At 36.7% G+C, this 18281-nt stretch overlaps 2 protein-coding genes across 9 annotated transcripts in view; one reads left to right on the top strand and one right to left on the bottom strand.

Annotated features, from left to right (window-relative positions):
• DNAI7 (dynein axonemal intermediate chain 7) overlaps nucleotides 1–18281 on the top strand; it is a 70511-nt gene that overhangs the window by 49902 nt on the left and 2328 nt on the right. For all 8 annotated transcript variants that reach the window (XM_067008899.1, XM_067008903.1, XM_067008902.1 and 5 more), the window contains 6 exons: nucleotides 4639–4714; nucleotides 7314–7474; nucleotides 10049–10205; nucleotides 12994–13208; nucleotides 15021–15188; nucleotides 17374–17487. In XM_067008899.1, coding sequence (XP_066865000.1) covers nucleotides 4639–4714; nucleotides 7314–7474; nucleotides 10049–10205; nucleotides 12994–13208; nucleotides 15021–15188; nucleotides 17374–17487 — 891 coding nt within the window. The remainder of the gene's footprint in view (nucleotides 1–4638; nucleotides 4715–7313; nucleotides 7475–10048; nucleotides 10206–12993; nucleotides 13209–15020; nucleotides 15189–17373; nucleotides 17488–18281) is intronic.
• Nucleotides 15344–18281, bottom strand: part of IRAG2 (inositol 1,4,5-triphosphate receptor associated 2) — a 93375-nt gene continuing 90437 nt past the window's right edge. The window contains exon 40 of the mRNA XM_059080121.2: nucleotides 15344–15742. The gene's annotated coding sequence lies outside the window, so the exon portion shown is untranslated. The remainder of the gene's footprint in view (nucleotides 15743–18281) is intronic.

Genomic DNA, 18281 nt, shown 5'->3' with positions numbered 1-18281 from the left:
CAGGCACTATTCTGGCCCTCAGAGGGCAGTGGTAAAGGACAAATGAGATTCCTGCTCTCTCAAGTTACTTGCAAGTCAGGAGAAACCAACAATAAATAAGAAAAAAATGGAAAATAGCAGATACTAATAAATGCCATGCACAGAATTAATCAGGGTGGTAACTAGATTGGGTGTTTAGGGAGGGCTTGTATGATGAGTTATTATTTAAGCTGAAACCCAAATGACCAGAAAGAATCAGCTATGGAATTATTAGGGTAAAAATATTCTGATCTGAGAGTAAAATTACTGCAAAGGTCATAAGACAGAAGGGAAGACCAGGAAGAAGGCCGGTGGACTGATGTACAGCGGGCAAGGAGGAGAGTGATATGTGCTGATGTCAGAGAGAAAAGCAGAAGCGAGGCGAAGCAGGGCTTCGTAGGCCAGAAGAAGAAGTTAAGAATTTCTTGTAAATGCAGTAGGAAGGCATTAGAGGGCTCTAAGTATGAGAATGGCATGGTTTATCACCCTGAAAGGTTATTCTGGCCATTACGTAGATAAAAAATTGTGAGGGGCCAGAGTAGAAGCATGGTGTTGAGTTCAGTAGTACTAGAAAGGCATGAGAAGTCATGGTGGCTTGGACAAAGGTGGTAGTAAGAGACATGGAAAGCTGGATATGTTTGAGAGGTAAAATAAACAAATCCTGCTGAGTTTTGATTTGGGGAACTAAGATGGTAGCGCAATTTACTGAGATGGACAGGTATGGGCTGAATTGGTTGAGAGTGACAGAAACCAGAGGATTTTGGTGGGGACATGGAAAGTTTGGAACGCACAAATGGAAATGTCAGGTAGGCAAACGTGACCCTGGAGTTCTGAGGAAAGTCAGATCCAGCCACCGTGTGTGTGTAGACTGTGTCTTTCCAGGGCTGAGCGGCACAGTGTGTATGTGGCCTGAAGAGCATCACTAGCATGGATTTGGGAACCACCGGCCTATAGACGGTATTAAAGCCACAGGAATGAATGAGACTTCGGCCCACTCAGGGTAATCATTCTTATCCTTTATACAAAATGAAGCATATGATGCTGAGTTTTCAAAATTCATCTTCAATTCCTTATCAAGAGCCCATTCCAACACTTTATTCTGAAGCTGTAGTTAAATTATCTTTTGATGATGAAAGAATTGGATTTCAGATCAATGGACTTCCTTTGTGTAGATATTCTCTTGACAGACAGTAAAATTCAAGACATTCTATCAAATGTGTACAGTATTCAGTACTGACATTTTGCAGGTGTCCAATATCAAGATCACCTATTTCATTGATAATTATTGATATCAAGTCTCCCATGTTCTCTTCTAATATTTTCATGATTTTTGTGGCTTTTGATTGGTTTAGTTACGTTTTCACATTTAAATCTTTTATCCATCTGGAATTTATTTTAGTGTAATATGGGGAGAATCTAAATTTATTTTATTTCAAATCTTAGCCAGCTGTCTCAAAACACTTACCATATAAACCTAGGTTTTTTTCTATTGATCTGAAATGCCATATGCTAAATTCCCAAGTGGATCCTGAGATCTATTTCTGGAATTTCTAGTCTGTTTCCATGATCTTATTCATGACCCAGGTTATGTTTTTATATCAAATTCAAATTACATATATATTAAAAGAATTTCCACACTACAATAACTGCACATTAATCAAGTTACAATGAAAAATTGCTGTGTTCTGTGAAGTTCTTCCCTGTTATAAGCCAATTCCTATACCTGTTGAACCAAGGTGTCATTGAAAAGTTATACTTTAACTACCTTCTCTGCTTCATATTCTGTCAACATTTCCAGGCAAACAGTTTTAAGAAATGTTATTTTTTAGATAGATTTATTATAAATATATAAATTTAGTGCAATTCAAATAAAAATTCCAGTTGGTAACTGTTGAGACTTGACAAAACACTATTAAAGTTTAGCTAGAAGAAAAAAAATAAATGGAAAATTTTCTGAAACAATTATGATGAAAGAGGACTTTTCATTAGCAGATATAAACATGATATTAATATGAAGAAAGAAGTATTTTTTTTTCAGTTTCATTGCCAACAAACACAAGTTTTAGAATGTATAAAACTATGAAGGCTTATAGTTTCAATAAATGTGGTTTGGAGTTTAATTATTGTGCAGGAGTATGTTCTAGCTGCAATGACAGGAAAACATTCTAGAATAGTTATTAAGATTAAGGACCTTGCATCAGAATGTAAATTGACCCATTGCTTCCTTCCTCAGAAGCCTAACTTCAAAAAGAGTCAATTGAACTAAAGAATTACATAGAATTATAAAAATTATGAATTATATAAAGGCAATGTGTTGACTTAAATACAAGATTATTCTCTTATGTGATAATACGGACACTGATAAATTCCTGTTGTTGCATACTGAAGTACTGTGGTTATTAAGGGGAATGTTCTGTTGAGAAAGTCTAAATTCTTGGACTCCCTGCAAGGTAGAAAACCAGTTTGATCTACATGCTGAAGAATTCTCAACTTTTTCAAGATGTGAATTGGAAAGGCTGACTCACTTGTTGGTTTGATATCTTTGATATTGTTGGAGAAAATCCTTCCTGTAAGAAAGAAATGCAACTGGCTTTTTAATGGTAGATAATATCAAAGGCTACCTAGATGTTCCATGGGCACCTCAAATCCAACATATCCACAATCAAATTCACTACTTTTTCCCCCATACCTATTCTTCCTTTTCTTTTCTTGGTAATTGTTACCACCATCCATCTTATTACCTAAGCCAAGCATCTGTAAATCAGTATTTGCCTGTCCCTTGCCTTACTTCTATATCCAGTTGCCATCCAAGTTATGTTGATTTACTTCCTTATCATCTCTCACATATGGTCCTTCTAATGGTCCTGATTGCTTCTATGTTGAGTTAGGCCCTGATCCTCTTACCTTGGACTTCTTACTCTTTACAAAGCAATACATTCATCAGGTGGGCACCAGAATACTCTTTCCAAATGCAAATTCCTTCATGTTACTTTCCTAGTAAAAATCTTTTGGGGGCTCTCTTTTACCCACAGAGGAAATTCTAGTCTTTAGAGTGGCATCCAAAGCTCTCCACAGGCTGGCCTGCCTCTCTCCAGCTTCAAATCTTTGCACCCTCCTAGCCTGTCTCATTCCAACCATGCCTGACTACTCAGGGGTGCTTGTAACCCCCTGTTTTGCTTCATACGTTTCTGCCTTCACTCATACTTAAAATTCCCTCCCACCATTTTGGGGAATACCTAACTATCTTCCCAGATTTAGTTCAAACTTTACCACCTTTGGGTAGCGTTTCCTATTTTCACCACCCACAGACTATTTTTCCCACAGCATTGACTGTTCTTCCTTCTATTGTGGACCCCTTACTACACTACAGCACCCACAAATGGTATTATGCCTATTTGTTTACCTGCTTCCCTAATAGACTGGTGGCTCCTTAAGTCAGGGACCTTGCCTTTTCTTTCCTTTTACTTCTAGCATCTAGGGATGCCTGTACAATTTAGGCACTCAATGAAAATGCTTTGAATGAATGAGTTAATAAGTGAGAAGTGTCAGAGGCCTGATGGAAAGAGTTGGCAGAGGATGCATAGTGTTACAGCTGGTCAAGAGGAAGATACAGGGCAATATCGTGATGCGAGTAGGGGAAAAGATAATTTACTAAGGAGGACTTGGCTTTGTATGGTGGGTGAGGGTGAGAGGCATAGTGAGATGAACTGGCATTAAGCTTCTGACTAGAATTCTGCTATAAGGTTATTTTATTGCTGTAGAAAAGTACAGGTGGTATTTGAGATCAAATGAAGTTTGCTGGATGTGATCCAGTTTGCAAACATTAGCACACACATACCAAATTTTCATAATACTGCATTTGTCTAGTACTTCACAGCATATAAAATTCTTTACGTTTATTATTTTATTTGACCCTTAGACCAGTTATCTCCCTAAGCTTCAGTTCCCTTTTTTTGTAAAATGAAAATCATAGCTATCTCTTAGGATGGTTTACAAGAGGTATCATATGTCTGGCACACAGTTACATACCAAATGGGTTGTTAGATCAGGCATTTGAGGCCCATAATGGTTAAATGACTTGCTCAAGGTCACAAAGGTAAGTTAGTGGCAGATTTAAATATAAATTCCTATGTCCTCTTTTTGTAGTATTCTTTTTACTACACCAGGATGTAATGATGTCTTCTACATTACTTGGTGCATAGCATCTTTAATTCCCCTCAGAGGCTTACCCAAAAGCAGGCTTTGGAATTAGTCTGTCAGAGAGTTTATTGCCAAAATCAAGCAAAATCTAAAACTTGGCTAAAACCAAAATGCAAATACAAATATTTTTATAGCTTGCATTGCCTCCTAGTCTCTCTATTTTACACTTAGGGGTTTTCAGCAAAGAATCTGAGCAGGCTAGCTCCTGCCCTTGTGAGGTTCTGTGGAGAGATGTGCTCTCATTTAAATTAATTTTTTAAATATTGTTTTTGAATCCAGTTTTAGGCCACAGCAAGTGTCCATCTGAGGCCCTGGAATTAAGGTAGCAGAAATCTAGTGGGAACTGGAACAGGAAGAGAGTGAATCTGGGTTGCAGCAGACACTGACGATCACACCCATCTGTGCTTGTGTTCTCTGTAGAGTTCTGTCCAGGAAGAACCTGAAGCCACAAAATATGAACTGGAGATGAAATTATTAAGTGAAACAGTTTCAGCAGGTATTCCTCTAAATTACATTTTTAGAATTTAATTTTATTGGGATTTTTCTCCTTACAAAAGAAATGCAGGAACATTGTAAAAAAAAAAAGAAAACTCAGATGTTGCAGAAGTATAAAGTGAAAATTCTTCCTCATCCCTCTTCTGATATAACCAATGTTAACAACTTTTTAAAATTTGTGCAATCTCTCTCTCTGTCTCTGTTTCTCTCTCTTTTGGTTTTAAATAAAACCATGGGATCATATCATATAGATGTTTTTGTTGAAAATTACTTTTTTTCACCTAACAATATTTGTCATTGTACATACATACATACATAGAACACAATATATATTCTGCTTAAATGAATAATATTCAACAAGATTCTAAGTCAGAGCACATTGGTAACCTTACTTTTTAAAGTATCTGTATGATGTCATCCAATAATGGGACATTATTTAAATCCTTATTAGTAGCCAATAAGGTTATTTCTTTTTTTATTATTATTACAAGCAGTGTTGCATTGAACATTCTCAAGCACATGTACAAGATCAGAAATTTTTCAACACTTCTGTATTCAGTCTTATCCTGGCAAATAGCAACTGGATATAGTTTTAAAATGTCAAAATGATAGTGGTGTCTAATTTGAAAATCTTTTAGTTTGAGATTTATATACATGTTTTCCACTAACTTTATCATTATGCTCTTTCCCAGTTACTTCTAAGGAATATACTTTTTATATATTTCTTAGCATATTTTTTTATAACAGCCTTCTTGTCTACTTTACTTTTTCCAAAGTGTCAGTTTGTGTCAGTGGTCAACTAGGTTTATATCTTTATAATTTTTCTATAATCCTTATGAGATAATTTTCCTGTTAGAAATATGATAATATATTCAATTCGTGAAACTCGGTCAATAATACCAAGGTTTCTACATGGTGATCCCCAAATAATATATATCATTAATAGTCTAAATTGGGACACAGTATTCTTTCTGACTTTCTTTTCAGGTAAATGGACTATTAATTAGATACATTTGAAAATTACTTAAGGTCTGCATTTTATTGAATGTATACAAGGAAAAGGGGGCAATTGCTTAACTGGAATTTTCTCTGGATATTTCCACTTATTTTCAGTGCCTAATCTCTGTGGGTTAAATTCAGTGCCATCTCAGTGTGCTTCCTTCTATGGGAGAGGAAAATTGTAATGATAAATAATAAGTCTAACAGTTCCTGAATTTTTACTATGGGTCTGGCACCAGTTCTAAACTCCTTTCTTGTATTAAATCCAAGCTCCCCCAAATTGTAGAAGATAGATACTACTATTATATGCATTTGTTGAGGAAGGAACTGAGACTAGAGATGTTAATTAGCATATCTTGTATAAGGTCACACAGCTAGTCAAGGGTGGAACCTGTAAGGGTCTGATTTCCTCTTATCTATTACACTCTATTGAAAGAATTTTGGTGAAAGGTGGGAATGATGGTATGTGACATCAGATATCCCCTGATTGTGCACTGAGATTTATGGGATCATAGAATTTCCCTGTAAAATGTTTGAACACAAAGATTATCCAGTCCAGTTTCTTCACTTTCAAACCTCCATTCCTATTTTTCTATAAGCTGGGCCTATTTTTGTTGAAAAAAAAAAAAAATTAGCTTTCATATCATATATGGGCCAAAATTTATTTTTTAAACATTTTTACTTTCTTCTTTCAGATTTTTAGCTCCATAGTGTCCAATTAAAAACTAGTAATTTGTCAGTTATTAAATTTTGTGTTAAACCACTTTTGATCTTTTATAATGAAGGTTAGCAGGATATGCCACCCCAAAATCTGTCACTTTGGCATAAGAATTATTTTGAGCTGAAAACAATTAAAAAGATGCAAGAAAAGGTCCTTACCCTCCTCCTATTTGCCTAAAAACAGGGCATAAACTTTCAAAAGTGTTTTTCCTCCTCTCTCTATGAGGAGGGACAAAGTTTAATTCCCAGAGACAAGTTTAGACCCTATCAGCCTGGAGAGGGTGCCAGAAGAATTTACATAACAGGCTTTATCTCTGCCCTTGGAGGCCTAAAACTGCTTTCCTTTGTCCTGTTATTTCTCCACAAATGTATTATTCTTTGTAGAAGATGCTATATAAGCCAGAGTTCTAAACTACCTCTTTGAGTTACTAATTTTTCCCAGGGTATCTCCCATGTATACATGAGGTATACATGTTAATAAACTTCTGTTCATTTTTCTCTTGTTAATCTATCTTTTATTACAGAAGTCTCAGCCAAGAACTAAGAAGGGTAGTGGGAAAATTATTTTTCCTCCCATACAATAAACCATATTTTTTAAGTTTTTATGTTAATAGTAACACATCCTTATCGTATACAAATTCCTAAAATGTTAGTGTATAAAATATAAATGGGGCCCTCCCCTGCACCCTAACATTATGCATGCCTATTCCCACTTTCAAGCTTAGCTTTGTGAATAGTTTTGAATTAACCACATTTAAAAAATGTTTAGCAGCTAAATAAAAACTTAATTTACCATTATTAGAATATTTTCATTTTCCCACTAAGAAAATACAGAAATGTTATGATCTATTTAGAAACTGAACTAATCTGATGAATTTCAGCGCAGTTGTTGCTGTTAGAGAATGCCCCCGAAAAGCCATATTTCTCTGAAGAAAATGAGGTTGATTTATGCCAATTCACAGCTCTGGGTGGAGTGTACCACTTGGATATTTTGGAGCTTCCTCCACAGTGTAAACCGAGGAAGGGCTGGATGATTGTGGAAGTAAGTTAATTCTTGAATCAAAATTTATGAATAAAATAATTTCTCATGCTTTTACTTCATCTCAAACACTCTAAACATCTAATGAATTTAACCCTATTAAGCAAGCACAAAGGAAACATAATTTTAAACTGTCTTGAATGTATAAATTTGAACCAGATACTAAGGGAAAGGAATCTGCAATAATATGGATTTTAAAACTAGAATTCATACATGTTAAATTAATTGTAAACCTGTAGCACTATGATTATATTGTGCCAATTTGGCCTTAATAATGACAGTCTATTTCAGAGGCTGGCAAGCTTTTCTGTAAAGGACCAGATGGTAAATATTTTCAGCTTTGTGGGCCATACCAGCTCTGTCGCAACTCCTCAGCTCTGCCACTGTAACATTAAAACAGTCATATGTAAATGAACGGGCATCGTTGTGTCCCAGTTAGACTTTATCTACAAAAACTGGTGGTGGGCTGGATTTCTCGGGGACCATAGTTGGTAGACTCTGGTCTAAATCAGTGGTTCCCAGCATGTGGTCCCTTGACCAGAAGCATCAGCATCATTTGGCATCATCTGGGAATTTGCTAGAAACGCAAATTCATGGGCCCCACCTCAGTCCTACTGAATCAAAAACTCTAGAGGTGAGACTCAGCAGTCCGTGTTTTAGCAAAACACATTCCAAACTTTGAGAACCACTGCTCTGGATCTTTGATATACAAAGTGTGGTCTCTGAACCTGAAGCATCAGCATCACCTGGGACCTTGTTAGAAATGCATAATTTGGGGTTTCACCTCATATCTACTTCATCTGCATTTTAACAGGACCCTAAGGTGATTCATATGCACATTAAAGTTTGAGAAGCACTGATCCAGGCAATGCCAATGCTGCTGATATACAGATAGCCCACCTGAGTAGTGAGGATACTGATGGTAGCAGTTGTTCATCATTTTTCAAGGAGTTTCTCACTTCTGTTTCAATAAGCAGTAACACTTGCACTAGCATTGGCTTGGTTTAACTTTTAGTGGCCTACGTCCCAGATACACCCAGTTATGTTGTCATGGCCCCTTCCTCCTTCCTTTCTGCTCTCGTGCCCTTCTTTTCTTTCTCCCTCCTCCCTCCCAACTCCCTCCCATCCCCATCTCTCTGCTCTAACACATCATGTACATAGATTGTCAGGCTCTTCTCACCCACAATCCTATCCATTAAGGATCTTCATGCATTCTTGAATTAGAGAGGTATTTCTCTTCTCAATTTTTATTTTTTTTCCATTATCACCCTTCTGAGGAGTCTTTGTAGACATTTTTTTCCTAACTGCCCCCCGCCAAAATATTAATACCACAGATATACTGTGTATCTGCTTATGTGCTATATGTGTATCTGTATTTTATACCTAAAAGAGTACAGTTGTTTCATGATCCTCCTAAGCTAATTTTTACCCTCTTAGGGATGATATTGCTGTTCCTTTCCCCTTCTCCTCACAAATGAGAATGCAGTTATTAGGGTGAACGTGGGGAAATAATCTGGTCTGTAGCCACTTTGAAGAATCTACTTGAATCAACCTTCCCTACTCAGGGATAATTGAAGGACAGGGAGGAGTCCAAGAAAGACACCCTTTGGTGGAGGTAGGCCTTCAAAACTCTTTATCTATAGGAAGGTCCCACCCTGAACTGGGAATTTCAAGGATTCATCCAAAGAGTTGTTGTTCTTGAATTTTGGCAGGATATCCTGATACCACCACTCCAGGCTCCCAGTTTGAGCCCAAAGTATCCTCCTTCACACCTGTTTTTCTCTCCTGCAACAAAGAGGCCTTCCTCCTTTTTTCCAAGCCCCTTTTAAATAATCTCACACGTCCCCTAGAAATTTTCACCATCCAGTTTTTTCCTCTATTTTGTAACATTTTTAATCTTCCCCCCCTTTCCTAGATCCTTCTCTGCTAAATTCTGATAATGGACAAATCTCCTTTATCCCACAGACATCTGCCCTTGGGTTAATTTACTTTCTTCCCACCCTTTCCCCAGAGCTTTTTTGAGAAATAATTGAAATATAACATTGTATAAGTTTAAGGTATGCAATATGATGATTTTTAATTAATTTCATTCATTTGTTTCTACACTTCTCAAAAGGGTGCTTATACTTCTTTCTGTCTTCCCACACACACACTAACCAAGGTATTAGAACATGGGATTTGGAGTCCTGTAGATCTATTTTTGACTTCTGGCACCTTCTTGAAGTCATTTTGTAATCTTTGGCACATTAATTGATTTCTGTAAGTCCCAGTTATCTTCTCTGTTAAATATATGCCTTGTAGAGTTACTTGGAGGGATAAAATGAATAGTTAAGTCCCAGCCAGCATAGAACCTGGCCCATAGGAGGGTTCTGAATTACATTCAATTGTCGTGATTTTTTTTTCCTCAAATCATTATCTTTAATTTTATTGTGACATTTTGTTAGTCAATCTATAGTTAAATGTGACCAAACTGCAGTGCTTATTTAAAATACCTGTATAGCTTATTCAGCAATATTTACATCTTTAACTGTTACCAGTCAGCTTCTAACTTGGTATTATTTTGGTCATTTTTAAAAGATACTCAACGAAGGATTACAGAAATATACATATCCTCCAGAAACTGCAGAAAACACTGAAACAGAAAACGCTTTCCCACCCATAGAGGTCATGCTTGAGGTTCACGAGAACGTAATCTTTTTTGAGAATCCTGTGGTTGCAAGGTGGGATGCTGAAGGTACAGCAATGCCTTAACCAGCTTTGATAATTATGTAATGAAAAGAGGTACAGTAATATAAATTCTTAAATCAAATTAGGAAATGCAGTGTGTAAACTGAGTTTCTAATCTTACATATTTCTCTGCCAATTCTAGGGTCTTTGTTTTGTTTGCTCTTGATTGAAAAGAATAGGGATTGGAGTTTTTTATAACTATTAGTTGCTGAGGTGTTTATATCTGCCATATTCTCTGAGAAATTTCTTTATGTTTATACAATTACGTTTAAAAAAAGGAAATGAACAAAAATATCAAGATAGTATAGCAAATCAAAAACAAACAAATGAAACGCCTACTCTCTCTTGAAATGGCCAAATAATTCACACTGGGGTGACTAAAATTTGATTATTTTAATGTTAATGATTTATAAGTTGCAAAGCTTATTACAGCCAGGTACTGAGGATGTGGAGTGGGCAAATGGGAAACCTGAGAAAGAGGAAAACTAGCCACTGTATGCCTCTTTATAACTTTTGACTGTTGAATCATGGGAAATTATTGCTTATTCAAAATGTTAAATAAATATCAGTAAAATCAGAAGTACTAACAGAAATACAAGCTAATAATTCACCAGTCATTAACAGATACCTTATTTGGGGTTGGCTGGCTAAACTTAGAAAGGTCTCGGTCTTGTGAATTAATGTATGCACATTTTGGGGCTCTTAGATGAAAGCCGAATAGCTTTGTTTTTAGTGTAGGTGAATTATTCTACATCCATCTGTTTATTTGTGAAAGGGTTTACATACTAGATGATAGGTTTAGAACAGATAACATCACTAAAGCACAGAGCTGTTACTTTATTTAGTTAATGGCGGCAGAGAATTTAGAGAATATTTTGTACTTTAAACTTTTTCATGGTTGCTACAATACTCCATATTTTTGCTTGTATAGACATAGCCACAAGACATTATTCTAGAAATAATTTATATATTAAAAACAGTATATTTTTATCAATACATTAAACCATAAAGTATATCAAAATGAACATTAGGTAATTTTTTTCCTTTCATGTTGCTTTTAGAGGTTTCACTTTTCCTTTCCTTTAATGGTAATGTTCCTAAATATTTATCACATTAAAATTTATTCATAATTAGTATTAGACAAGGTAAATTATCCCACATGGTTCAGGGAAATACGATATGTAAAAATTGACTCTAACTACAGTAATTATACGACAGTAGTCTACAACTCCAGTAATTTTTAAACCATGGGGAAACTTTTTTGTCAGGAAATACTAGAAAGTTGAAGAATTTATTTATAGGCAATACTTAATTTTTACATTTACAAATTAGAATAATTTTGTTAATGTAAAAACAAAAAGAGAAATTATAAAGAACTTAGTTTTCCAATATAATTGTATTTATTATATTGAATTTAAGACTCAAAAACAGTCAATGAAACCCTCCATGTGAGAAGAGGAGAAAGCCAAGTGGGAATGAAGAGGGAGTTCTAGAAAGATAATGATTCATTCATTTGTTCCATAAATATGCTAAACAATAAGAAAGATAGAGATAAATGAGACATAGTTCCTTCTTCCAGGAGTTTTCAAAGTTGTTGGAGAGGCAGAGAGGGAAAAAAATCATAATACAATGTAGTAAGGTGCTATATAATAGACAAAAGTGCTAAGGAGCAGAACAGTGGCTGGGTCCCATCTGCAGAGTTACGGAAGGCTTCTCCTAGGGTGGAATATTGAACAGGTCCTTAAGAGACTAAGATAACATTCACATGTAAGTCTTGTGTGGACATATGTCTTCATTCCTCTTGGGTATATCCCTAGGAGTGGAATTGCTGGGTTGAATGGTAAATTGATGCTTAACTATTTAAGAAACTGCCAAATTGTTTTTCAAAGTAGCTGTACCAGCAAGATACGAGATTTCCCATTTCTCCACATCCTTGCCAACATTTGTTATTATCTGTTTTTTGTGATTATAGCCACTCTAGTGGGTGTGAAATTGTAGTTTGTGGTTTTAATTTGTATTTCCCTAATGACTGGTAATGTTGAGCACCTTTTTTAATGTATTTACTATACTTTTGTGTATCTTCTTTGATGAAATGTTTATTCAAATCTTTTGCCCATTTTTAAGTTGGGTTGTGTTATATTATTGAGTTGTAAGAGAGACACAAAATACCACCTATTATATGATTGTATTTAATGAAAAGTCCAAAAAAGGCAAATCTTTAGAGACAGGAAGTATATTAATAGTTGCTTGGGGCTGGTGAGGGGAATGGGAATTAACTATAAACGGACATAAGAGATCTTATTTGGAGGATAATAATGTTCTAAAACTGGATGGCGATGATGGTCGCACAGCTCGATAAATTTACTAAAAATAATTGCATACTCAAGACAGGTGAATTTTAAAGTTGTTTAAAAAGAAAGATAAAGAGAGTTTCTCTAAGAGATAAAGGAAGAGTCCTCTAGGGAGAAAGAACGGCATGTGCAGAGGCTCACAGGTATATGATGTTGTTGCAGAAGAAGAAAAAGTGTGGCTGGAAAGAGGTCTGAGAAGTGGCAAAGGAGGAAGCGGGAAATCAGAATCAGAGCTTCATTCTAAAGGTCTCACAACTGTGCTGAGGAGTTTGGACTTGATCCTGTAGACAGGAAGAAACTCCCAGCAAAGCTGGCTTTTTGTGGAGATTCTATTCTAAATGTGAAAAATCAATTTATACATATTGCAGTTATGGGAGTGGTTTCGTTCTTATTTTTGCAGAGGAAAAAAATGGAACTAATGTCACATTCTTCCTAATTATGAAGGTAAACACTGGAAAACTGACGGCATCAGCAATGTATCTTACAAATCAGAAGACAGACTTATAACATTCAGCCTGGAAACTTTTGGCCCTGTTACCTTGATTCAAGATGCTCATGTTAATATGCCATACCAGTCATGGGAGCTAAGACCACTTGATGTGAATAAAGTACTTCTGACTGTGACTACAGTATTTACGGAGATTCAAATACAAATTAAGGTAAACTGCTGTTACAGCAAGTTGTGTCAAAGAGCTAAATCTCTATGATGACTGTTAAGTGTGTCAAAGCAGTCAATCACTGCTGATTTACATACTGAAATGTCTTTTATAAATCTATTTACAATATACCTTGAACTATAATTTCTAAATGAAATATAAATTAAATAAATAGGAAATAGCATGTAATAAGTAAAGTACAAATTTGTACGCTAAAGTTACTAGGAATAGAACAATTGGTGAAGCTATAAGCCTGGTTGCAGTATGACTTTCAGAGTTTTTGATCCACTCTAAAGAGGCTTCCTGGGGCTTCCCTGGTGGCACAGTGGTTGAGAGCCCGCCTGCCGATGCAGGGGACGCGGGTTCGTGCCCAGGTCCACGAAGATCCCACATGCTGCGGAGCGGCTGGGCCCGTGAGCCATGGCTCCGGAGCCTGTGCTCCACAACGGTGAGGGCCCGCATACCGGGGGGAGGCTTCCTGATCTTATCACCTGGCCATTTGAAATCCCTTTTGAGTGCCTCCATTGCTCATCACTCAGAATATTACAGAGTCTGAAATTTAGAGACACAAAAAGTAGATTTAGTGGTTGCCTGAGGCTGAGGGTGGGAATGAAGATTAACTGTCAAAGGACATAAGGGATTTTATTGGAGGGATGGAAATGCTGTAAAACTGATTTATGGTGATAGTTGTACCACTCAGCAAAGTTGCCCAAAAAATCACTGGACTGTGCACTTGGGTGAATTTTATGATATGTTAAGATATACCTCATGAAAGTTGTTTTAAAAAAGAGAGAGAGGGGGCTTCCCTGGTGGCGCAGTGGTTGAGAATCCGCCTGCCGATGCAGGAGACACGGGTTCGTGCCCTGGTCCGGGAAGATCCCACATGCCGCGGAGCAACTAAGCCCGTGAGCCATGGCCGCTGAGCCTGTGCGTCCGGAGCCTGTGCTCCGCAACGGGAGAGGCCACAACAGTGAGAGGCCCGCATACCGCAAAAAAAAAAAAAAAAAAAAGAGAGAGAAAAAAAAGAAAGATAACCTGAAATTCCTTATGACTGTGGCAGGAAGGCTAGAATATCTTCAAATTTGGCTTTTAAAGTCAGATGAGAGATGTGAACTCTGTACACCTTCAAATTGCCACTTTGCAGACATTTTTTTCTTTTTAATAACTTTATTTATTTATTTATTTACCGTGGCCTTGCTGGGTCTTCATTGAGGCAGTCTCAGTAGTTGTGGCGCACAGGCTCTCTAGTTGCAGCACGTGGGCTCTAGAGCATGAGGGCTCAGTAGTTGCAGCATGTGGGATCTTAGTTCCCTGACCAGGGATTGAACCCGGGACCCCTGCATCAGGAGCATGAAGTCTTAACCACTGGACCACCAGGGAAGTCCCGCCACTTTGCAAACTTTAAAACTGGATAATAATTTTGCATTATTATGTTAAAATTTTATTATATATGTATAAAAAAATTATGATCCTTAAAAGTTGCACCATGATTGCTGTCAAATAGCTATTACATATCAATATGAACACATGCAGTATTCTTAGATCATAATTTATAAAGTAGGAGACCTGAGAGATCCTTCAGTCCAGTCCCTGGATTGCTCAGATGAGCCCAAGAGGAGTTGATAAACTGCTTAAGGTAACATGGAGACTTTGAGGTGGAGCTTTTGGATCAGGCCTAAAACATATCTGTCCTGCATTCTTTTTAATATAGGATTTTTTAATAGTATAAAGAACCTAACAGCTGGACCTAGAATGATAATGAGGTAATAGTTTTGTTAACTTGTATAAACGCTTCTTTTTTCTCATTGAAACTAGGAAAACCTCTGCATGTTAGCGTCAATCAAACTAAATAACAAAAAGCATTCCTCTATTTTGGAAGAAAAGTGGATGACTCCTGTTTCTTTCATTATTGCTTTGAAAGAAGCTGGACTGAATATCTTCCCTACTGGACACTCTCACTTTTATGTTGTTATAAACTATAAGGTAAGTATGAATCTTTCCAAATTTAATGTGCTGGACATTTAGAATGTTAGCAAGTATTACATTTTATATAAATCTTAAGGTACACCAATGGTTTTCTATATTCACTTATAAAAGATTATAGTTAGAAAGGAAGGAATAAATAGCATGACCAGAAATCCAGGGTTCTCTCAAATTTAATAATCTGTTGTATGATCTTCATAATGACACATGGTGCATAACCACAGCTGGTCAGTTTAGTGCAAAGGTAGTCTGAGCAACTTCCCATTTCGTATGCTTTCTTTCCTTTCTCCTTCCAGACTGGATACACGTAAGATTTCTTAAAAGAGTAAATGACTCGGCAGTTTCCCAAATATGATAAGTCAGGCAAAATTAGACATACAAGAACCACCAAACCCACTTCCTTCTATTTCTCAACAGAGCCTCCCTGTCTGTGTACAGCTTCATATGACGCATAAGTTTAGTTAAATGAGATCCTTCCATGTTAAACTGCGAGCTCCTTTTGGGGGGTGGCCGTTTCTTAATCAACTTTGATTCTTCTAGCACCAAGCCTATTCCTAGAATACAGGAGATGTTTAGCAAATATTTGTGATGCATGAATGAAGAGAAAGTGGCTTCTAATCATGAAAGGTGTTTTGGGCAGAAGAGTTCTATACTCAAGAACAAGTTTATAATATTCCAGAAAATGGCAATATAGGTAGACACAACATTTGAAAATAATCCTGTCAATAAGAGTGTATACATATATGCGTAGGGAAAAAAACCAACCTTAGTTTTAGTAACTCAAATTGCCAGTTACTCCACAAATGCTGAATGTCATATACTAGTCATCTTTTCAGACTATTATACTCAAGACATTTTTTTTTTTTTCTGAACACCTATATTCTAGACATTGTTTTAGATGCTTAGGAAACAGTGAATAAAACACAGGTCCCTGCCCTTGTGGAGCTTACATTCTAGTAGAGGGAGGCAAAAATAAACAACAAACATAATACACAAAATTATCTTATATGTCAAAAGGTGCTAAGTGGTATGGAAAAAGGAAAGGTACAATACCAAATAGGGTGTAGGGGAAGAGGGGTTCAATGAGCGACGCTTCAAGGTGGGGAATTTAGCCAAGTTGATATCTCTGGAAGGATATCAGCTTCCAGGTGGAGAGAAGACCTGGGGAGAGAGCCCAGAGGGCGTGGCCCGATGTGTTTGAGGATAGGAGGAACAGCAAGGAGGGCCGGGGTGCCGAGAGAGCAAAGGGAGAAGAACAGGGGATAAGGGCAGAGAGATAATGGGGTGTACGGGGGATGTCAGACCACAGAGGCCCTTGTGGAGCATTGTTAGGACTTTGGATTCTACTCTGAAAAGGGAAGCCATTGCCCCATTTCGAGAAAGAAGTCATGTAATCTTACATTTTATTTCATTTGTTTAATATTTGAATTTTATTTTATTTTTAATAGTTTTTTAAAATTTTTATTGGATTGTAGTTGATTTACAATGTTGTGTTAGTTTCTGCTCTACAGCAAAGTGAGTCAGTTATACATATATACATATATTCACTCTTTTTTTTTTTTTTTTTTTTTTTTTTTTGTGGTACGCGGGCTTCTCACTGTTGTGGCCTCTCCCGTCGCGGAGCACAGGCTCCGGACGCACAGGCTCCGCGGCCATGGCTCACGGGCCCAGCCGCTCCGCGGCACGTGGGATCTTCCCGGACCGGGGCACGAACCCGTGTCCCCTGCATCGGCAGGCGGATTCTCAACCACTGCGCCACCAGGGAAGCCCTTCACTCTTTTTTAGATTCTTTTCCCATATAGGCCATTACAGAGTATTGAGTAGAGTTCCCTGTGCTGTATAGTAAGTAGGTCCTTATTAGTTATCTATTTTATATATAGTAGTATGTATATGTCAATCCCAATCTCCCAATTTACCCCTCCCCCACTTTTCCTCCCTTGTTAACCATAATTTTGTTTTCTACATCTGTGACTCTATTTCTGTTTTGTAAGTAAGTTCATTTGTACCATTTTTTAAGATTCCACTTATAAGTGATATCATATGATATTTGTCTTCTCTGTCTGATTAACTTCACATGACTTACATTTAAATGGATCAGTGTTGAGACCAGACCAGACTGTAGGAGGCCAAGGATGGAAGGGAGACTAGAGAGGCTCTATGATCAACTCTATTTGTATATTGACAGCTTCCTTTGGTAGAAGTGAAAGCTTATCGACAAATGGCCCTGCTAAGTTCTGCTTTTGCGTTTGGTTGGAGCAAGTGGAATACAGTATGTGATTCTGGAAAAGTTGTATTTCAGGTATAGTATGCAAAAACCCCATTAAACTATTTTGTGCTCCAAAAGAAGATACTCAAAAGCTAAATCAATGTAGACCATGGTTTCTCCTTTTAAAAAGGTGAAAAAGATTAACATTCAAAATGGAGTTTTACAACTTCATTTTCTTTAATTTTGTCAAAAATATAAAACCAAACCATGTAAAGGTTATACTTTCATTGTCCATTATGGTATCAAATGCTCTTGATTTCAGGCTTAGAGACCTTATCTCTCTTTACATCAACTGAAGAACAAATCTCAGTCTTTCACGTGAATATATCTGTGAGTCACAGACTTTCTCCTCTGAGAGGGTTAGGGCTCCAGTTTAACTTTCTGGCACATTTCCTACTGCCTGATAAAGAATGTATCATCAAATTCTACAAGATGACTGATGAATATTTTAGCATAAATGAGCCACCATATTTATTTATCTTGTTTATTGTGTGTTTCTCCTATTACAATATAAGCTCCTTGAAGACAAGGTTTTTATTGTTGCAGTTGTTAGTTACTTATTAATACGTTTAGTTATTTTTTCTTTGTTGTTGTTATATCCCCAGCACCTAGAACAGTACCTGACACTTGAAACCATTCAATAAATATTTTTTAAGGAATTAATACATTTTGATAAGTTCCATAAACACCAAGATATAAACAGTTTCATGCTTTAAAAAAAATGGGACATTAAGACTGTTTCTTTTTATCTTAGCAATTCAGGGAACTCCAGTGAGCCCTTCAAATAAAATACTCTACTGTCAAAATACCCAATAAAAGAGGAACTA

This window comes from Kogia breviceps, chromosome 12 (genome assembly GCF_026419965.1).
Source record: "Kogia breviceps isolate mKogBre1 chromosome 12, mKogBre1 haplotype 1, whole genome shotgun sequence".
Taxonomy (NCBI): Eukaryota; Metazoa; Chordata; class Mammalia; order Artiodactyla; family Physeteridae; genus Kogia; species Kogia breviceps.
The sequence above is the reverse complement of the archived record's forward strand: the minus strand, read 5'-3'. Positions and strand labels throughout refer to the sequence as shown.